We start from the raw sequence: 24,021 nt of genomic DNA on the forward strand, positions 1-24,021 counted from the left end.
TATTTTTTTGGCCTGCCATTTTTTTCCTATTTGTTTGCATTTAATGTAATCATCGTGGATGGTGAAATCAGCATAACTAATCAGCCCTGATTAATTTTTCATATGACACTTCTGATGATGAAGTGGCTAAAATAAGCAACCCCTGAGCTCCTCAGGCTCATCTTGAGAACTGAGACATCAGATTTACAGGGGCAAACTCATTAAGGGAAAGGTTAACAGAGCACACTGGTTGGGAACCATCTGGTTCATTTGGCGACAAAATGAAAGACGCTGCTCGCTGACGTTATCACTGACAGCAGGAGATTTCATTTAGTAAACTTTATGACAACAGCGGTGCACAGGAACAATGTGGTTTGGGGAAAAACATGTGACAAAGATGGCAAATTACTATTTCATAGGCAATTACAATATTACTGGAGTGTTGACCTGTGGGGATCCACAGGTTCTAGATGTGGTAGTTTTTATGCTGTTGTGTATTCAAACATGCTGTACCGCATTTGTCCAGCAGTCACCGCCAAAGCATTCTGGGTATAGCAACGTGATTGTAAGGCTATTGTATTCCAAAATGACTAATATCTCCCAAAATAATGGTCCTATCAACTTGTCATTTTCGCTAGTCTGTTCCTTGACCAGAAATACACAAGTATTCCAAACTGCAGCAGTCAGCTCTGAATGGATTTTGTGTGAATCTCCAGACACACACACACACACACACACACACGCACACACACACACACACACACACAGAGGCCACTTGGCTTTTATAATAGATAGATTTACATTAACATCTTATAATTGTAATAATTTGGGTTATTTAAGATAGGATTTGATTAAATAATTAGAATAAGTTAACATATTAAGAAATTCCTATTAATGTTTAATATAATTTTTAACCATATGTTTTACTTTCTACCATCTTTTAAGGTTAATTTACTGAATTTCAGACATTAAGGTGTTTTCAATAATCCTCCCACTTTATATTTCCTGTCAGGCTGCTATTCTGTTAACAGTAGTATAAATCTTATTAACTTAATTGAGTGCATAATTGTGCATAATTAATCAGCGCAATTTCGAAACACTAACTTTTACTAAATTTGACTAAAATATACAAAGCCCAAAAATGAAATATTCAACCAAGGTAACAAAACATGTAATGTGTCCAAAAAAGAGATAATTAGATTAACTAATTGGGCAGATAATGCTAAAAGTTTATCTGGAAAGCTAAAACAGATCACTGTTGTTCCAAACAATGGTAAATGATGTGGATATAATAATGAAATGTGTGTTTTACACCCATTTTTACTTCAAAATGAGGTTAAAAACAGACCTGCAGCATCATGTCTGTACTGAACTATAGTGATAAAATGTACATGTATGCATCCTCTCATAACATACCTGGTCTAGATATGGTTAATCTGGAGCTCTGAGGTTTAGTCTGAACTTTAAAGACCTCACTCATCACTGTCTGATGTTGCTCACGTCTGTTTTGTCTACAAGGAGGTATGAAGGATGGGCATGTTCTCACCTACAAATATATCTTTAGCCTGCCTCTATTATATCTTCAAAACTACATCTGTCAAAAAGTACAGGTCGTTACAGTCCTTGGTTTCAGAATTTATGCCTCCTGTCAGTTCCAAAGGTCTGAACTAAACTAGAAAAAATGCCTTTAACTCTGCTGCTCCCTCTGCTTGGAATCAGTTATAAAACGACATGAAACTTAAGGATCTGGTCTAATTGAACACTTTTAAAATGATTTGAATCCAAAGGAGGCAGAAACATCTAGTTGTAGATCTTTTGTTAGTTGCACTGATTATTTTATACTTGCCTTGTATTTCATATAATTTAGTTTAGTTTATTTCAGACACAAACATAATAAGAAAACATAGGGAAAAAATAAAACTAAACAAAAATTAAAAAAAAAATGGAATAACAGAAAAAGACTGCTGTGCCTGAAAAGGAGTATAATATTTGTGTATTTGTATGTTTGGTTGCCCCCCTGTCTATATAACATGGTTAACCCTTAATAGGTAACCATGGTGCCCCCCACAGCTACGGTGATAAAAACATCTAAAAATGTTATTTTTTAGTCAGTTACAATACTTTATTGCTTATAGTATGAAAGGATAGCAATGAAACGAAAAAAAATAACAAAATTGTGCTTTATTTTCTAAATAAATTCTCCTTTACTGCGTGAAGTACAATTCTCCTTTACTGCGTGAAAACATAAAAAATTAAAAACGTGGGGTCTGCTGGGACCCCAGGTTACCTATTAAGGGTTAACTGTGCTGTTTCCTTTCTTGGCAGTGATGCTCTTGCAAAAGAATTTTCAATCTCAGTGAGTCTTTACTGGTTAAATAAAAATGTAATAAAAATCTACTTGTTCCATAAACATCTAGTTTGACAGATGTAATGCAATGCCAAATGGCAAACTTTGTTTTTCTCACGATGCACGGATTGCAGAATTTGACAGCCTTTGACAGAACTCTTCAATTTGATAAATATTATTTTTGATTTTACTGTTATTTATCCCATTTTAACAAAGAACAATTTCTCTTCAGTTTCAGTTTTTCAGCTCTTTATCATTGTATCACTGAATCAACACAGATTCAAACATGCAAATTTATAAAAGAAAAAACATCACGCACTCCTGTTGGTAAAAATACATATTATATATCCATACCAATACATTAGTTACATTCCTAGTTTGTTTTTTCATTCATTTGTAACTTAACTTATCATCTTAATCCACTTTCTCTGCTCATGTAAAGTGGTAGAATAACAACTGGATGTGTTTTATCTATCCAGGGACACAGCAGCAGAATAAATACAGAGGAATCAACAGTTTCACCCAACTGTTTTTATACAGTTGACTAGAGATGATTATTGCAATTATGTAAAATAATTGAGGTAATTTCAAATATTTGTGCTTTAGCAATTATGCAATCATTGTGACAGGCATAATTTCATGATGGCAAAGCTCTTTTCTAGTCTCACATACTGTATTTCCAAGTACAGGCTCTTGTGTTATGCACATTGGCACAAATAAAGCACTAAACGATGAGAAAAAAAGCTGCCTGAAGAGGTAGTTGAGTGACATGTAATAGTCTGTGTTTGGCAGAACAACTGCTATAATAAGTATTTTTATGAGAAACTGTCAGTCATAGCAATAATTATGTGTAGCTATCATTCTGAATCATTGTTTATTGCTGAAGACTATTGGTTTTGTTCAGATCATATGACAGGAAGTTCACATTAACCTACACTACCAGGCAAAAGTTTGGACTCACCTTCTTATTTAAATGACATGAGATGGACCACAGATAGTCAACAAGTGCTCAGCATCATTTGGAATTCCTTCCAGACTTTTGGAAAACATTTCAGGTGATTACCTCATGAAGCTCATCAAGAGAATGCCAAGAATGCACAAAGCAGTAATAAAAGCAAAATGTGGCTATTTTGAAGAATCTAAAATATAAAACATGCTTTGAGTTTTATCCCACCTTTTTAAACTACATAATTCCATATGTGTTCATTCATAGTTTTGATGCCTTCAGTGAGAATCTACAATGGAAATAGTCATAAAAATAAAGAAAAACCAGGTGAGTCCAAACTTTTGCCTGGTAGTGTATACTATGACAAAACTGAAGTCATGTTATATAAAAAAAAAAGATCTGAACCACACATTGCCACATGTTGAATGTCAGTGATTTTTGAGTTGCATGTGTCTTAGTAAACTCACAAACTTGCCGAAAAATGACGATGCATGATTTCTGGGTGTATAAACATTCAGAGTATGAGGTAACTCCATGTCTCTGCAGAAGGTTCTCATGCCAAGAGAAATAAGCATGGCTGCAGAAGTGTCCAAGTTTAGAGTAAGTTGAATTTGGAGCTGTACTCCGCTGGGGAAATGTCCCTTTTTATGCTTGACCTCTCAACCTCATTTTCCACTCCTGAGAGCCGATCATATCTCCAAGCCTCATCCCTCTGGCATCTAGTGGAAAAACGTCACAACAGTGGGGGGAGAAAGATGGCCTGTACTGTTCCATGTCATTTCCATGTGACATATTTTCTCTTCATTCTTGCTGACTCACAACAACAAAATCCTTCTTATTTCAAACCAATATTTTCTTGGAGTAGACCCTAACATGGACAAAGTAGGAAATCACACAATGTAACATGCAATGTTGGGAATAATGCGTTACAAAAGTAATGCAGTACAGTAACAGATTACTTTTTGCTATAACGCAGTAGTGCAAGGCATAACTAATCAATTTTCAGTCATTTTTAACTCGGTACATGTTCAGTAGCGCTTACGTTACAACACACTTTTTGCCCATTATTTAACTGCTCAAATGAGCTGAAGGACTGTAAAAACAGATTCCAACTGAAAAAAGTGTATAAAGAAAGAACAATGAGATTATATGAACGGTTATAAGTTTTACATTTGGCTTCGTATTTGTTTTGTATTTTGTGACATATTTATTTACTTATTTTGGACTGGTAAAATGTTTTTGCATCATTTCATCAGGTTTATATTTACTTATGTTTTGTACTTTGTGGACATGTAGTTTTGCACTTGGTTTTGTATTCATTTTGTACTATCTTTGGATGTATTTAGTTGGTTTTTCTGACTTTATACAGTATGATTTTATAGCTAGTTGTGTATGGCTAACCGTTAAGGTTATTATTATTTAGAAGGGGGCAGGAAATATAAGATTTTCTTCATCCTGCTCCTTTTCGAGCATGGATGTGTACATGTTTGTTTACTTGATGATTATTGAATGTTTACTGATGAAATGCACAACCATGAATGAAATAAATGAAATTAAAAAAAAAGAAAAAAAAAAAAAAAAACAACAAAAAAAAAAAAAACAGCAAGACCTTACGGAATAAAAAATGCAGCAGGAAAGTTCTATTTCCTAAGATGGTAGAAGACAGTACATTCACAACATGGATATATCCTCATTACTAACCCTAACCCTGTTTTATAGATGCTAGTTAGCATTAGCATGATCCCTGTGATCAGCAATGACAAGGTAAGCTAATGTTTCTATGACTAGTTAGCATTCTTTATTGATTGCAGATTTATCTACCGGTTTCCTCAGCGCTGCACCCCCTGTTTGAACAAGTAAAATGTTGAAAAAAATGCAAGCGTTCCTGCTGGGATTCAAACATTGTAGAGCGTAGCGTTACTTACTGAGCTATCCGTCCACATGTACTTCGGGGCGTAAATTTGTGTCTCAAGGCTCTCATATCTCTTGTATTGGAGGGGGGTTCTACTGCACATGCACCATTTATGACAAGTACGGGTGTCATTAGGATTTGTAAACATCTGGGGGTGGGGGTGGGGGTGGGGGTATTGCGACACTCTCTCTTTCTTTCTCAAATTTCACACAGTACACATGAGGTACGCACAGGCCATACAGCTGCATGTGCCAGTAGTGATGGGAACATGTATTTACTCCTATATGCTTATTTAACCCTTTCATGCATGAATTATGAGAGCCTTAAACAAGAGTGTTTTTATTCTTCTTTCGGCATTAAAAAAAACCAATGTGATTGAAAATTTTTTATGAACCTATTTTTCATGGAGTTGCAGCTGCACACCATGGGTTTAATTTTTGAAGCAAATAAATGTGTATTTACTGATATACTTTGTGAAATCTATGAAATAAAGACTTTTTTTTAAAGCTGCTAATCTGATGTTTTCTCACATTTTAACATACTCTAATACCAGTCATTACTCACTTCATGGAGATAATATGCAAAAAGAAACACATTTTGTTTTAAAAATTGCAGTCTAATAACAATAACAAGCATTTGATTTACACTCAAACATTTTAGTGCAGATCAGGTTTATCAAGAACAGCAAAGTCACAGTAATGGTAAGAATTGCAGTGTATGGGATGATGCATGTTGGCTAAAATGGAACTAAAACAACAAAATCCATGAATATACAAGAGAACATCAGTAGAATAGCTGTCCACTGTAGTAACCACTATGCATGAAAGGGTTAAAAACAAAAAAAAACAAAAACGGTGTGCTCAGAGATCCAGGGCTACTACCAAAACATCCAGGACTTAAGTCTCGAATGCTTAGGTCTAATGACGGCCATCATGACAATAGTCTGTATGTAACTCAAAAGTAATACAGGAGTCATGTAACGCATTACAATTCTGAGACAGTAATATTGTAATGTAAGGAATTACTTTTAAATAACTAGGGGTCTGTATTGGCAAGAATCCGGCGATATGATACAAATCACAACACCAGGCTCACAATGCGATATATCACGATATATCATGATACTGTTAAAAAGGCAATTTTTTTTTTTTTAAGTGATTATTTCCTTGAAGAATTGAATTACACCAGAAATATGCACAAATACTAAACACATTTCTATTTGATCAGAGCAGGATCTAATGCGATATCACAAAATTTTCCTGTGTAAAAACTTAAATTCTGTTTTACAGACATTACAGTTTAAGATCCAGTTCAAATGTTCATATTCTATTAGTTCACAGCTAACATCAGGACATTATTTTTGTGCAATCCCAACAAAGCAACTAACATTATTTAATAAAAGAGTGTCAAATAATAATAAATAAAATATAAACAAAAAAGAAAAACAAAAAACAAAAATGAACCTCCACAATATCTGCATTTGAATAAATACCTAAAAAAATATTGACACAGTACTTTTTAATGTCGATACAGTATTGTAAAATGAAATATTGCAATATATTGCAGAACCGATATTTTCTTACACCCCTATAAATAACAGTAACAAGTAATCTGTAATGGATTACAGTTTGGAAGTTGAACAACACTGGTAACCTGACAGGAGTGCAGTGGTTCTTCTTCACAGTGGACTTAAGACCCCCAATTAAGTCCTGACCACCAGATTTCTGAACTGTTATGGAAATAAAAGTGATGACTGCTTCTTGGCACCAGAATTTACTTGTTCAGCTGAATCCTGAGCAGTAAAACCCACCCTGCCCTCCCCTACAGACCAATTTCAGCTCAAAATGGCCTCGTTATAATGCAAGGCCATTGAAGACGAGGGACAACGGTGACTGTGACTCATGTTATAAACCAAATCTTAATTAAGATCCCCCAGTAACACTGAAGTACAAGCCCCAGGACAGACTTTTTATTGAGTTGCTGAGACAGAATACAATACACATTGCCAAAAAGGGCTTGTACTCTACCGGGGTTTGACTTTTATTGTTGGTTTATAGTATTATTACAGTGCAGGGTCATTAGGTTTGACGTGTGAAATCTTATCTCTGAGAAGCTTGTTTATCTACTATAATAACTATTAGAAGAAAACATCCACTGTAGCTGCCAACTGAAGCCCAATTATAGCAAAATGTAAAATTAAAGGATCTTTAAGAAGCTCCTGTTGATCCTCTTTCACTCTTTGGCTTTTAATTGCTTTAAGTAATGTTCAACATGCTAACTTTGGCTATTTTTCACATCTGCCATGCATTAATGTGCAGACAAGTAATTTTTATTGATTTTCTTTGTGAGGCATTTCGACTCTACACAAATCAACAATAAACCTGAACTAAAATACATGTAATGTCTCCTCAGGTAAAAACTGTGAGTCATCTACAAGCTACGTCTCTATTAATAGCTGAGTAGACACAAACAAATAAAAGACAGTCCTCAAAATACAGGCTAGATAAACAATTAAATAGATAATCTCCTGGTGCCTGTCCCATAATGTACAGCTACTTAAGAACAATGTTCACTTAATGCACTAAACAATATAATCTATTTATAACAGATCAATTATCTGATGTGTTACTGTTCAATTTCAGCCACTACAGGTGTGTGTCTTTCTTTTTTAGCTACACTGTTATTTGTAGAAACACGTATATACAAAAGGAAGACAATGTGTAGCAATGAATGGTTTCTATCCAGTCAAATGCTACGGGGCACTTGTTTTGAAATGGGAAAGGAAGTGTTGCATTTGCAAAAAAAATGCATGTTAGTATGAGTGGATCAAAAAGAGGTTTCATGGAAATAACAACTACTTCTACCTGTTGAACAAAAGAAAATGGAAATACAGGCTTCTTCAAAAAAGGTGGGGGATCTTCTGGAGAGGACAGAAATAAAGATCTTAGCCATTATTTAACGAATTTTAATTGTTTTGTTTTTTAGGAAACAAGAGACACAACAAGCTGTCGATCCTGAATGATCAAACATGTCATCTCACCATTCCTTCTGAATTTTTCACACTTTGTCCACAATGAACAGTTAGAACATGCAGTTAACCCTTTTTCAGGCAAGTGACTATTTTTGGTCTTTTCCTTAAACATTAAATATGGGACCAATCTCGTGCCACAGTGAGGTCCAGAAGCATGCTGGTTTTTATAACACTATACAATTATTCAAGGAGGTTTAATGGTTATTTTGAAGCTGTAAATAGTGAGTATGAGTGATTTTTGTCAGTTTATGACCTTGTTGTTTTATTGCATGTGTTTACTTTCTAGCAAGTGCTGCTCAGATGTTTTATGGCAAGAGGAGGTAGATGATAATGTCCAATAACACACTAAGGTTGAAACTTTGAAGAGTATTTCAATGACTACACTATAAAGGGTTACCATATAGACATAAGCGATGCAAACAATGAAGTTACTATGCAACTGCAAGCCATTACTTATAAAAAGGACCTCATAAGAAGGAGACAGAGAGAAAGGGAGATGAAGATTAGCAGTTATAACTGTATGCTGTGATTGTGTTGCCAGAAACAGGAAACAGTAACAAGTCAAACTGTCAAAACCAAACTGCACATGAGCTGGTCACTGCTAGTCAAACACCATGACCTACAGTATCATGTAAAAACACAAAGAGAAGACTGGTCTATTTTTACACTCCACTACAGATCTGTGCAGTGAATATGCATCATTTATCTGCTGCTATCAGGCCTGGTGAAGACACCATCATCGATTACCGACGAAGTGTAATATTACATAATCTACTCACATGTTTTATGTTCAGTGCAGCCGTAGTGTCATACAATCAATATTAATTCACATAGTAAGAAAAATGACACAAAATACCGCAGATATCTGTTGTTTTTGTCATAAATGACAACGGTGGGTTGTTTGAGACACAAAATGAATTGGTTTGGGTTACGAACAGATAAGTAGGGCTGGGTATCGTGGCCAATTTCCTTAATCGATTTGATTTCGATTCGTAAGGTTCTGAATCGATTGATCACAATTCAGTTTGATCCAATATTGATTAGATTCAGTGTTAATTGATTGATTGAGATTCATGTAGTGATACCAAAGTACAATTTTGAACCGTAACCTGATTATTTGACTACCGCAGCCATGCAACACATCAATACAGGTATCAATATTGATATTATGGGGGGGGGGGCTGTGACTGTTGGAGCGGTGCAAAGTGAAAGTGAAACCAAAGATGCTTTATTATTCCTCTAACTCTCCAGTCCCACTCCACTGCTGTATGGGCCCCCTGGGAATGCTGGGCCCCATGAAGTTGTCATGGTTACCCCCTTCTTAACGGCATCCCAGCTATCACCTATGGCTGAGTGTGGTTCCAAGTTAATATTCTGAGAACGACCGGCTTCTGCGAAACGCCTCAGAAAGCCTCCGCCCACCAGACGGTCCGGGCGGCCAGTTCCTTCACACTACGAGTTCGAGTTTGAGGACAGGAGGACCTCCCGTGGAGGTGTTTTCCCCACCCTTCCTCCACGCCCCTCCCACGTCAGAACCATTGCTAGCGAGATTGAGATGCACCGTCTTCCCCAAGCAAGATGGGGCCAGCCATGCCTCGGCAGTATCCAGGGCAGGTACTCGTGATTGATCTCATAAAATCGATCCAAAACCAGTCAAATCAATTTTTTTACTCAGCCCTAGTGATAAGGATTAGAATGAGAGTGTTACACCTGACAGTTCTGACAATATTGACCTTTTTCCTCCAAAACATGATTTTATTTCGGCATAAAACATGCTGATGCTAGTTCTGAGCACAACAAATATCACATGAAGTGAGTCCTAGTGTTTTTATCCACTTTTAACTTTAATATTTTTGTAACGAGCAGGAATGGATTGAATTTTTGCTCTGTGTAACAATTTGTGTGATTTGATTTTAATAACATTAACAACTACTTTAGCGTCATTATCATATTTTACTAGTTGACTTTAACATACTGTTTTGACACAGGTTGATAGGAAAGTGGGGACTGTGAAGGGATTATATTTTTTATTTTTACCAAGACATGGAAAGCAGCTGCATGTGTTTGTTTTACTGTGTTGGCCATGAAGGGAATGAAACAAGACGCTTACCTGTATGGACTGATGGCCTGCTTAGGTGTCTGAGAGGCTGTTTGACGTTATTTCATGTTTTTATGTACAGTTTTGTTTTTTTGCATTTTATTTTGCAGTTTAAAACAATGGGTTTCTATTAACGTGGTTCTCAAATAACCTCTGAACACATTTAAGGACAGAAATGGATGAAAATGTTCCATCTGAGCATTGATTTTGAGGTGTGTTTTGAAAAATGATATGTAAATTATGTTATTATGTAAATCAGCTCAATTCTTGCAACAACATATGAAGGCCATAACTTTATTTTCAGCAATCATACTGGTCAAATTACCTACTTAATGATACTGAAAACCTCTCTTCCATTTAAGGCTGGGAGTCAAGTATTTCATGTTATTCTTCACTAAAGCCCAAAGATCTGCATGAAACTTTGATACTATAATATACTATGTTTCTATTAAACTATGATATGGTTGTGATTTTCCTCGAATGGCTGATAATAATTTAGTGGTTGAACCCGATGGCAGCAGATCACAGCCTGACGGAGGTGACAAGGAGGTCAGCCGTGTCTAAAATCAGTGTAGTGCATTAATATTATCTAACACACAGACAGATACAGTGATGATATAACGATGATGAGCACGATGACGAGGATGGATGGTGCTCACAGATGTACCAGCACACTCACACATAGAGTGTGATGTCTGAATAAGTGCATTCGGGTGGGAAACGGCCACATAGCCAATTTTGATATGCCTGTTTCAGTTGCAATCATTATGACATCAGTAAATATATTCCTCTAAATTGTAAATGTGTGCGACAAAATGAATGTACGTGTATTCCTGCATTGAAATACTCCTGCAAAAGGCAAAATATTAGGTCTGTGACACCAGTTCAGCTCTTACCAGTTTGCCCATGCAGCGCTGTTGTCCTACTCCGTTCTCACATTTATGGTGGAGGCTCATCTTGCAGGCTTTGCAGCGCAGGCCATGTTTTGCTGTGTTCCCCGCCAGAAACACCACATGTTTGGCTGTAGTACCTGATACACAAACATAAAGATAACAGGTTTATATCAATCATGTTAGAGACTGGAATATAATGATGAATACACAGAGGAAATGGAAAATGTGGTTCCCTCATTTGCTTCTTGTTTTTACACACTTAACCCTTTATCGGGCAAATGATTATTTTTGGTAATTTATGCACAGATTACAAGACAGTTACAACAACAGTTACAGTGAGGCAGCAATCTCAGGTCCAATGTGGTCTACAAGGTCTGTGAGGTTCACCTCTGCATGAACAGTGAGTGTACCTGCTTTGTTAGGTACCATGAAGTAATGGTACTAATATAAGGAATGATGTTCAAAGGGAGAATGTGGATGTGGACAGGGGTCTGGATCAGCACTTATGTTGGTCTAATGTTCTACGACTGTGGTTCCCAACCTTTTTTGGCTTGTGACCCCATTTTGACATCACAAAATTCTGGCGACCCCAGATATTCAAAACGGAGAAATTTCTTTTGCTATAATTAATTTGTTTTTGATCATGTAATAGTTTGCTATACTGTGTTGCAAATAAACATTAATTATAGATGACATTTAGTCTATATAATGTATATTATTGTGGACGGAGGCAGAAAAGCCAGGTGTAGATTACTGCACAAAGTGAGAATTTTATTTTCCTTGGTCAGGATATGTACAGTCAGTCCATCTTGGATTTACAAGGCTGACAATTAATACTGAACAAACAATAATCTCAACTCACCATATATTTTTTATTAGTAAGTTTTTTTGTTTTGTTTTTTTGTTTTTATCAATTACTAGAAATTTCAGGTGACCCCATTTGAATTCCAGGCGACTCCACGTGGGGTCCCGACCCCAAGGTTGAAAAACACTGCTCTACGATGCTTTAATATTCTAAATAAAATGTGTTTTTCTTGTATTTTTATCTAAGCTTCAAGGATATTTATTTATGTTTGCCACTTATGGGCAAGAAACCAAATATGGTAACTTAACTGACTTTGATTTCCTCCATGACAATAAAACATTTTTGAGAAATTTCACAAAAGTAATAAAGTCTTGTTATGTCCTCCAATAACACGCTAAGGTTGAAATTTTGAATTTCAGTGCATTTCTATGAGTGCCCTATCTATATTATAAATGGAAAGTAGACTCTGTGTGTGTGTCTCAGACATCACACAAAATCCAGAAAGAGCTAAAACTGCTTCATTTTGGCATACTTATGTATTTTTGGTCAAGGAAGAGACTAATGAAAACAGCAAGTTGATAGGACCAATATTTTGGGAGATATAAGTAATTTTGGAATACAATAGCCTTTCAATCACGTTGCTATGCCAAGAATCATAAAATCATCATTGAAGTGGGTTACCTAGCAACAGATAAACAATTGGGCCATGCTGCCATGGTGTCAAATTTCATGTGTAGAAACAGACATGCCAGCTGAGAGGTTATTCAACTGAAAATGCCACTGGAATTTACCAAGAAAGTAAAGGAATGAACTGGATCAGAGGGTCTAGAACCCAGTACGTGCAAAGGATTAATCCTGGATTGCCTCTGGAGTCTTTCCCATGATGTGCACAGATACATTTTAATTTATATCAAGTGAGCCAACTGAACTCCTCCGTCTGAAACCATTTCAAACTGCTGCCTGTAGACAGCTCACTCTCACTTATTAATTCATGACTCACAGTTGCTGGAATAAATGAAGACTAATAGAGTTATTTGGAAATCGAAGTTACGCAATGTTGCACCTGCAAACATTCAGCGTGTATTTGTGTGCAGTTGTGCTTATATGCGTGCACATTCAGAGGAACCGAGAAAAGAGACAGATGGACAGAGAGTTGGATGAGACAGATCCTGTTTGGAATCAAGATGCTATTTTACAGAAAGAGGTTTGAACTGGGGCTCTTCTTCCAAGTCAGTGTATTCACAGACCAAGATTACAAAATGCTTCACAAAAATAAGTAAAAAAAAAAAAAAAGGATAAAGCTCCTGCAGTGTGTCCATCTGACCTGTTGTGGAAGTGTTGACAGGGATTAGCACTAGCTGATTAAGTTACATCAAGATTTAACAGGAAAAAATCAAAGGTTCAGCTTCTGATATTTAGTGTTATCTACTGGTTAAGTAAGGTGCAAATTACAACTGACTAAATACTCCTCATCTCACCTGACGACGGTGGCCAACAAGGGCCAAACACATTGCAACGGCCCAATGTGTCTCAGTTAAGAGAAGACAGCTGCAAGTACAGAAACGATGCAAATTCACAAACTCAAACACAAGTCTAAACGAGGTACAAAAAGAGGAACGTGGTGCCAATGAAAAAATGTGCTGCAAGAAACAAAAACAAATGCATAATCATCAAATGCTCTGCAAATAAAGAAACAATGGAAACCAAGAAAACATCTGCAAACAAAATATGCTGCATAATCAGTCACTACAACGGAAGTGCTCCAAACCTGTAGGGGGCAGCGTTTATAGACAACAGACTAGTGTCAAATAAAATCACATAACAGTCACATTAACTTCAATCTGTTCCCACTGTAGTTTGAAACAGTCAGTAAGCTGTTCTCCATCTTCCGTCTCTCTCTCCATCCTGTGTGTCTCTGCATTGAGCTTTTAGCTGACAACGCCCCCTACAGGTTTGGAGCACTTCCATTGTAGTGACTGCTTATGCAGAATTTCTCGTTTGCAGATGTTTTCTTGGATTGAATCATTTTGCGCTTTGCATCATTTTTCTATTTGCAAAGCATTTGATGATTATCCATTTGATTTTGTGTCTTGCAGCTGTTTTCTCTAACTGAGACGCACTGGGCTGTTGCAATGTGTTTGGCCCCTGTCGACCACCATACCCACCCCTATGGTGGCTGCTAAAAACACAAAAAGAAAGAAGCCATGTTCAGAGCTGTGTTTGGATTGTCCTTTGAGGGCTTTTTGGACAAGGAAGTTACAATTTAAGTTATTCCTATTGGGCAAACAGTTGAATTTTTAGGAATATTTATCATAACGTCAGGGGTTAAAGGGTTAATGACATGGCAGTACAACATGGTGGACATGGTGGAACCCCTCCATGTGAGAACATACATGGCTCATTCAAAGTTAACAAAAGAATGACTTGCTTTCCGTTAAAATTATAAGTGTTTTTGTCATATTCAGTTTCTGTAATCCCGATCTTCCAAATACTGAAACTTCAATTTTTACAGATTTAAAAGATATTCTTTAAAATGTAAATCATAACACTCTCATAAGTTCATTGCTTGATACTTAAAGATAACTATTAGTGAAGTTGCAGATTAAAACCAGCTGAATATCCCCATGCTCACATATAGTGGCCACGAAAATAACTCAAAGTCCCTCATTAGAGCCATTAATTATGTTCATTTGTTCATTTCAGGTCTTAACCTTTAAAGACCTAAACAGCCACCAGTGATCAAAAGCATCTACAGATCTTAAATGTTTAATAACTTCTGAAACACTAATCCTATTAATATATCGAAATAATTAAAGTAAACTGCAGTTTCTCTGCTTTTCAGCATAATCAGATATAACCTGTTTGGAAGTTCAAAGAGTCCATACTGAACATGGAAACACTGTCATTTTCTGCAACATTGATTCACCAGATAAAGTCATGTAGTTTGACAAAAAATCTATATTCTGTAAATGATATAACTTGCTGAGAAAGTCAATTTTTTTCTTCCATTTTCTCTGTTATGATATAATTTCATTACATTTCATTTATTTTGTTCATGGCTGTGCATATCATCAGCAGACATTCAATAGTCATCAAGTGAACAAACATTTACATGCCCATGCTCGAAAAGGAGCAGGATGAAGAAAAATCTTATATTTCCTGCCCCCTTCTAAATAATAATAGCCTTAATGGTTAGCGATACACAACTAGCTATAAAGTCATACATAAAAAAAAAATAAAGTCAGACAAACCAAACAAAATACATACAAAGATAATACAAAATGAATACAAAACCAAGTGCAAAACTACATATCTAGGAAGTACAAAACAAACAAAACACAGGTAAATATATACCTGACGAAATGTTACAAAACAATTATGATACCAGACCAAAATAAGTAAATAAATATGTCACAAGATGCAAAAACAAATTCGAAGCAAAATGTAAATATAAGAGGCTAACCTTTGAATTTCCTCTCAGCCTTAATAGACAAATAGATAAGTAAGTTAATATAGGAAAATGTCTAATTTTGACTGAAAAATGCAAAATGCAAAGGATAATATTAGAAAAAATGGTGATAAATAACTTAGAAAACTTTAAATGTGGAGAAAAATTCATTTTGCAAGTCACCACGAATAAAGTGAAGCTTCCGTATTGAGACAGGTAGTAGGGCAGTCAAATCACGTCCAGGTCGCTTCTCACAGAGTCTGGTCAGTGATCTGAAATCGCTGCTGTCAGTCATGTACTTATCCCTTCTATCTGTCTGAAAACACCTGTGAATAACCAAAACCTGTGTTGTGAAGCATTTTCTACAGACTGAAACCATGGCTGAAGTCTTCCCTTTTATCTCAGATCACTTGAATTACACTATACTGAAAGGGAATTGTTGAATTTTTTCTCAATTATGTTAAAAAAACCTATTAACCCTTTATCGAGCAAGTGACTATTTTTGGTAATTTCCACACAGATTAAAAGACAGTGACAGCAACAATTACAGTGAGGCAACAATCCCAGGTCCAATGTGGTCTCCAGGGTCTGTAAGGTCCACCTCTGCATGGACAGTGAGTGTACCTGCTTTGTTAGGTACCATAAAGTAATGGTACTAATGTAAGGAATGGTACTAATGTACTTATGTTGGTCTAATGTTCTAAAAGTGATGTTCTAATGTTCTAAAACACATGTTCCTTTCACCTTACATGTGGTTTTCTAGTATTTTATATGTGTGTACATATATATATATATATATATATATATATATATATATATATATATATACATATATATATATATATATATATATATATATATATATATATATATATATATATACACATACTTCTTGGATTTTTTTTTTTTTTTGCCATTCATGGGCAAGGGACCAAATATGGTAACTTCATTGACCTTGATTTTCTACATGACAATACTTTTTCTTTTTTTTTTTTTTTTAATTTCACAAAAGTAATAAAGTCTTGGTATGTCCAGCAATAACACACTAAGGTTAAAAATTTTAATTTTAGAGTATTTCTGAGTGCCCTATAAAGGGATAAGGGCCGCACATTTCAGGGGTTATTAACTCTAATCCATGCTCAAACATAGAAGATTAAGTAAAAGAGGAAGTCTGTTAGATGCTACTGTAAAAACATGGCATGGTAACATCTCAGAATGTAAAAGATGTCCCCCTCCTTCTCATTCTACAGTAACAAAAACACAATTATTTTACATACACTAAAGAAAAAAGAAAGTTTACACTTCATTTTTGCAATCAAAGCCTCCTAAATCCCCATAAACTTCATACACTTGAAGAACATCTGTAAAATTGCAGTCAGCAGTGAAAATCACATCATATTGTGTTTTATAACCTCGAACGCCCACCTTTACTCAGTGTCTAAGTTTCTAATCTCACATCAAATACTGACTACATATTTCATTTTATTCAAACTTAACATATTTGCAGAAATGAACTGTACTGAAATATGCAATGAACAATAACATGACATTGCTCAGATTAGGTTAATTAAAAACTGGATAGTACATGACACATTAAAAAAGCAGTAACTTCACCAAAGGCAGCTTGTACACCCACAAGTGTTACACAATTTTACAGTCATCCAATGGTAACAAGAGGGGACAGTTTAACCGAGTCCTGTTATTAGCTGTAGTCTGGACTTCCAGCCTCTTATTGATTAATCCATGAGCACGTGCCCTGCTGTGACCCTCACAATGTGTTTGTGTGTGTGAAAAAAAGGACATTCGAAGTAGTCATTGATCTACTTTAGTGGGTGGTGAGAGCGGAGGGGGGGCATACGATGATCAATGTTTCATCACAGAGAGACTGTTGTGTTTTTCAAGCAAAACTAGTATATGTCTGTGTTTATTTTATTTGTATTTACCCAGAAAAAATATCCCATAAAGATTAAGAACCTTTTTTATAAGGGAGTCCTGACCAAGATAGGCAGCAGCAAATATAACACACAGTTACAAGATTACACAGTTAAAACACATAGAACAGACACAGACGATAGTTAGTAAAAAATTACATTTACAGGCTGATTAAGAAAAAGAAGAGCAAATTATGGAACTATGGAAGAACGCTCAGTTTGGACTTAAAAGTGTCCAAAGAAATGAACTCAGTTTGTTTCCAGTCTTTCTGCAGCTGATCCCATCCATAAGGTTCAGAGTAAACAAAAGCCCTTTGACCCAGTTCTGTACGAGTGAATGGAACAGAAAGTAATATGTGATCATTTGTACGGAGAGAATAAGTATCGGAATTTCTCTTTGTAATTAATGTACAAATGTAGACAGGCAAAAGGCCAAGTACTGCCTTATATATGAACTAGTACTGTCAAATGATTAAAAATCTTTAAATCAGATTAATCACAGGGTTGCTATGGATTCATTTCAGAATACCTATGCACTTAGTGTGTTTGTCGCGAGCTGGACAACACGTTACCCAAAGTGCTAGCAGAAGTGCTAGCAGAAACCCTGACTAATGTATGCTTAATGTGGTATTTTAAGCTAGAAGTGCTTCGGTGAAAAGAAAGCTCCTTCCTGCAGAGTGTGTGTATTACTTTATGTTGGTCGACTGTTCCGTCTTGGGTTTTTTTGTCCTCATATTTCCATCCAGAGGACCAACATGCATCTTCTATCTTTAGGGGTTGGTTCTGCTGCCTATCACTACCAGATCAGCTGACCATTTGTTCATGTGTGATGGTAACTCTACTTGGACAAACAGCCCAAAATGCATTGCCAGAGATGTTCCGAGTCGTTCTTCACTGCACATGGGTTAATTGCGTTAAAATTTATAATCAAATTAGTCATGATGATGGATTAATCCACGTTAACACATATATTTTGACAGCCCTAATATAAAAATGAACCAATGGCTGATCCTTCTGGTGACCAGAGCAGGACATCCTACCTGAGAGTACAACCCACAGTGGTGAGTCGACACCTCAGAGAAGCATGGTAGACAGTGCCGATCATCTGAGGACACTGAGCAGAAGCATTCGTGTATAAAATATATCCATAATCCAACACAGATAAATAAGTTGCAGCAACAACCTGCTTTTTTGCATTAAAAGAAAAACAATTTCATTCATTCATTTTCTGAACCTGCTTTATCCTCACTAGGGTCATGGGGGTCGCTTGGAGCCTATCCCAGCTACTTACGGGCAAAGGCGGGGCACACCCTGGACATTTCACCAGTTCATGAATGAACTGGTGAAAAACAATTTGTTTAGAAAATAAACACTTAGCTTTAGCCACAGTTTCTTCACAAGATTTTCCACTTGCAGCTTGAAAGTGCGGAAGTCATCAATCAAGACACCCAGGATGTCTTGATTGATGACTGTGTGTGTATATATATATATATATATATATATATATATATATATATATATATATATATATATATATATATATACATATATATATATATATATATATATATATATATATATATATATATATATATATATATATGCATAGCCTTTGGGTAAGCTGAAAGACAAATTTTATTTTCCAAATAATCTGCAAAAAAGCAACATATTATGAGGAGGGTGAGAACTCTAAAGAGCCAACAAGCAGTATGGTAAATATAACACCTGATCCCTGAACAAGCAAACACAAGATGCTGTATACTTAAACAAAGCTCCTGATAGTACACACAGGAAACAGACAGGAAAAAATCTCTGCTTGCTGTTCACATGCTGTAATGTGAACCGGGTTCATGGCTTTGTGAAACTGGGCAGCACTGACAGGAACTTGAGCCTCAGTACTGGGTGGAAAACTAGATCTGTGTTCCCCATTTAAAGCTCTTGTGTTGCTTGGCTGACACTGTCTGACACAGAGCTGGCAGCGTTACTTACAACTGAGACGGAAACTGGGAGAAATGTGAGCCCTAGTCGGTCCGCCACAGATCACCATCACAACAACAGGGAGCATCACCTGCACTGGTTTACAGGTGACTGGAAATCAGGTCAACGGGAGATGTGCAAAGAGGACTTAGAGCAGGCTTAATACAACAGTGAATAATACTTTCATGAAAGGTTCCATATGTAAGATTTATGTGTAAGTACATAAAGTTTGTGTTGGAGTCAGATTCATGCAGGTCATTTGTTGATGTTAGCTAACTTAGTTTCTGTCTCAGGTACCCAGAGCCATGAAAACAGCCTGTACAGGGATTTCTATGTACATGTCTTACTCTCAGTTTTCAAAAAAAAGCCTTCATAGACCCTTCATAAATTCAGTGTCTGCTCAATCTGTCAGACCGGGGGGGTCCTTACATAATGTCACTTACGCTAGCGTGAAACAACACTGAAACTTAACATGCTTTTAATGTCCGACTCCCAACTTTTGTGCCTCTATTACACAACGGATCTTACACGTCATTTTCACAACTTCTAACCTACACCCACTGGACCCCCTCCACTGCTCTATGGGACCCCCACAAATGCTGGGCCCCATGAATTTGTTATGTTTACCCCCCCTTATCAGGCACCCCAGCACATTCTACTGTCCTTCAGTGCATTTCTTCTACATCTTTTCAGCTACAACAGTTTAAAAAGATTAAACAACAAAAAACATGTTAGCATAAATAATCCGCATGAGAATACAAGAATTTGAATAAAATACATCGACCAATGCAGCAAAAAAAGAAAAAAAAAAAGGACTGCAGGTAAAATCATCTTTGAACATGTTAACCTGTGTGGTTTAAGGTTTTTGATTTAGCTTTAGATGCTAATTACCAAGCTAATGGAGTCAATTAATGATATTCAAGAATAAAATGGCTTTATTTTGACAAAACACTAATTTTGTAGGTCAGTTTTGTTGTCATACTTGATTTTTTTTGCATTTGCAAATTAATACCTGTACAAAAGCTGCCACTAAAGTTAAAAAAAATTACATTAAAAGTTGTAATTTCCAGAGAATAACAAAACAAAGTATCCTTTTGCAATTGTAATGCTACAGAAGAGAAAAGCTTTCCCTGTTCTGCGTTCATATCAGCTATTTAAATGTTTTCATTAAATGCAAGAAGTGAAAGTAGCCTTCGCCAAACAGTTGTTGATTGGTTTCTTTGAACTGACTCATTCCAACACATAGGAATGATAAGACGCCTCCATGTTGAAGCGTTAAAGCTAAAAAGAGAACACCGATGTGTTTTAGCAGAACCTGACAGTGTTGTCATCCTCCAGTACCGGCCGTTTGTGTGTCTGTGTGTGTTTGGGTTCTTTTTCCTTCAGGCGTCTACACGAGTCCAGGGCCTTAAGGCATTACGACTGTGGGGAAAGTGAGTGACAGCACTGCTCTCTCTGGCATTTGCTCTTTCTTGGCTACTCTTCCTTCAAAGATATTTTGCATTTACACTACAGTAGTAGACAGGACTCCTGCCAGATTTCCCATACCTTCTTCACATCACCGCTCATTTCTTCCCTTCACATTCTTACACCGCTGCAACAGTTTCTCCCTCTGCCTTCTAACAATGCATGTTCTTCTTACAATAGACGTTGTATGTGTTGATCCATTAAGACACAGGTTTCACATCACGCCTCCTGATTTTGTGACCAAACACTCCTCCATCTTTTCTTTAAAGCTCCATTAAAACTGATGTGGACAGCTCTGTTTGAGTTATTTACAGACATTAATTAGTTTCTCCCACAGCAATTTAACTTTTTACTTTTGAAAAACCCATTATCCATCTGGAAAATCAAGATAATAAGACCTTAATGGTTAATGTATTAATAAAGGTAGAGAACACATTAACATTTTTTTTTATCTATCCATCTGTCATCTGGAGGTCAACAAACCTTAAAGAATAAAGATGTCACATTAGAAATTCTGCTGTCTGTTGAGATGCCAGTAAATCTGCGGAATTCTCCTCCAAACATGTTGAAGTTTAGAGACCTACTGTTACTGTAGCTCAGTTGTGTCAAAGCTCACGTACTAGTTTGAGTAAAAAGTGCATTCTCTCTAAAAAGCACAATGCAATTACACTTGGGTGGTATAGTCAAGACTATCGATAAAAAATGTCCATACAGGTTGATATTGGACATTACAAGAGTAATGTGAAGTAATTTTTAGTTTTCATTTTAAAGGCTGATTTTTGATCTTGATTAAAAGATTCAGTCAAACAGAGCTAGCCAGTTATTTATGGTTTAGAATTATTTTTAAAAATAAAAAAGCCAAAAATGAGACACAAGCCAGATGAAAAACAACAAAAATGATGTAAAAAGACAAAAATAAACTCACAGACATTTCCTACCTCATGTCAAATAGCCAGATATTTTTGGCTTCCTAATAAAACCTGCTATGTGACTTTTGGCAAATTTTACAGGAGAAACAAAAAACTGTTTATATAACAGGAAACTGTGAAATATGACAAAAAAATATCTGTTCCTTTAATGTCGGTACTTATGATGGAATGTAAACAACTTTCACAGGAGACTGAAATTTGAAGCTATAATAGGGGAGGAAGCAGGTTGTTATTCCCAACCAAAAATGTCACTTAGCCGGTTTTATCAGGAAGCCAACGATATACAGTATCTCCACTCATTGTTAGCAAAGCCCCAGTGCTGGAGATAGGTCTGTCACTTTACATGATCATTTCAGAATGGGGTAAAAACTACATGGATTGATAGAACTGATCTTGAATGGCACTGACATTAAAGTAAAATAGTGTTAGGATTGGTGTTGATTTGGTAGAACATGGAGTCTATGAGGCAACGCTTTTATAAATCACTAAATCCTTATAAAACGAATTGGCACATAAAAAGAAGCATGTCTTTGTCAAAATTAACTATTTTAGGGTGTAGTTGCAGCTTGGAACTTGCTGTCCTTTCACCAGGTTTCACCCTATATGGTTGCAATCTTGGCTGCAATGCAAAAGGCAAAGGACGACCACACTTGCGATAATAGCGGACAACATATGGCATGGACAGCCTAACTTAGCTACTTTGGCAATGACCAATCATTGTCTTGGATGGCAGCATAAATACCACCATATAAGGAACAACAGGCAACTTATGTTAATCTTTATTTTAGGGCACCCATCGCTTGGGAGGTAGAGCGGGTCGTCCAATAACCGAAGGGTTGGCAGTTCGAATCCCACTGTGTCCTAGTCATGTGCTGTTGTGTCCTTGGGCAAGACACTTCACCCTCCTTGCCTCCAGTGTTGCTACTCACACTGGTGTATGAATGTGTATGAATGTTTGGTGGTGGCTGAAGGGGCCGTAAGTGCGAATTGGCAGCCACGCTTCCATCAGCTGTGGCTACATATGTAGTTTACCACCACCAGAGTGTGAATGTGTGAGTGAATTAATAATGTACGTGCTTTGAGTATGTGTTCATAGACAAGCACTATATAAATCTAATCCATTATTATTATTATTATTATTATTATTATTATTATTATTATTACTATTATTATTCATCTTTAGTGGTTCAATAACAATTGTACATGCTTGTATGCCCACATTACGTTTGTGCTTGGAGCCAGTCATTTGCCAACTTTACTTATACGATAACAGTAGCTAGAGTTGTACACTGCTGCTGCTGTAGAGGAGCAGAAAAGAGGCATTGTTTAACTTGGGAGTAAAAATAAATATTCAACCAGTGAGAAATCATGGTACAGGCTGTTTTCATGCATGTAGGCAACAGAGAAAGTTATTAGCTTAGAAAAAAAGTTAGTTAACATCAACGACTCTGAGACAAACTATGTAAACCCAAGAGTTTACATGAAGTTTGTCATGTAAACTAAAGAAGCGCAAATTAATGATATTGAAGTGAAGTGAGTAAATAAAGAGGAAGATATTGTCAATGTTGCACTCGATTGCACATTTCCAAAAAGAAGAAGAATGTTATACCTGGTCTGCCAACCACCAATAAACACCAGAGAAGAAGCTGTTCCTGGTAAATGCCCACAGCTGTGTTTGATTTAACAAAACTACTCTGTCGAAATCCATGCACGACGTAAGTGCACAGTGTGCTATGGGAAAATACACTGAAATGCGTTTGTACTAAAGGGCATCCCTAACAAATTTTGCAGCCTGAATACGTCAGCAAGTTTCCAGACATTTTCCTTAACTTTTCTTCAGCTGACATTTCCCCCAGTGCCATAAATGAAGTTTGACATTTTCTAATGCATACTTTTAAAGATCTACTGGTGTTTGAGACGTTCAGACATGGCAGTCGATGTCAGCTGCCAACTCCACCAGTAAAATGGATAAATGGAAGGGTGAGTGGAAGTGCAAGCGTGTCACAGCACGTGGGAAAAAACAGAGAGGACACACATATGTGGTGACGAACGGTAACGTGATTCAGTCTTGTAAGAAAATACTGGAAAACGCACATGAAATCAAGGGTGTGTGAATCTGAAATGTGTGGATCATGTGCATGTGTTTACACAGAGACAAACAGCAAGTTTCAGTTACACCATAGAAAGTGATATCCACAGTGGATGATCTTGACCTCACAGTGTTTGGTTATGCTGTCTGGGATCAAACAAACCTGTCC

General features: G+C 36.4%; 1 protein-coding gene across 2 annotated transcripts in view; it reads right to left on the bottom strand.

The window, feature by feature from the left end:
• stac (SH3 and cysteine rich domain) overlaps positions 1 to 24,021 on the bottom strand; it is a 94,724-nt gene that overhangs the window by 43,171 nt on the left and 27,532 nt on the right. For both annotated transcript variants that reach the window (XM_030127615.1, XM_030127614.1), the window contains one exon: positions 11,210 to 11,343. In XM_030127615.1, the coding sequence (XP_029983475.1) occupies positions 11,210 to 11,343 (134 nt within the window). The remainder of the gene's footprint in view (positions 1 to 11,209; positions 11,344 to 24,021) is intronic.

Source organism: Sphaeramia orbicularis, chromosome 22, assembly GCF_902148855.1.
Source record: "Sphaeramia orbicularis chromosome 22, fSphaOr1.1, whole genome shotgun sequence".
Lineage (NCBI taxonomy): Eukaryota > Metazoa > Chordata > Actinopteri > Kurtiformes > Apogonidae > Sphaeramia > Sphaeramia orbicularis.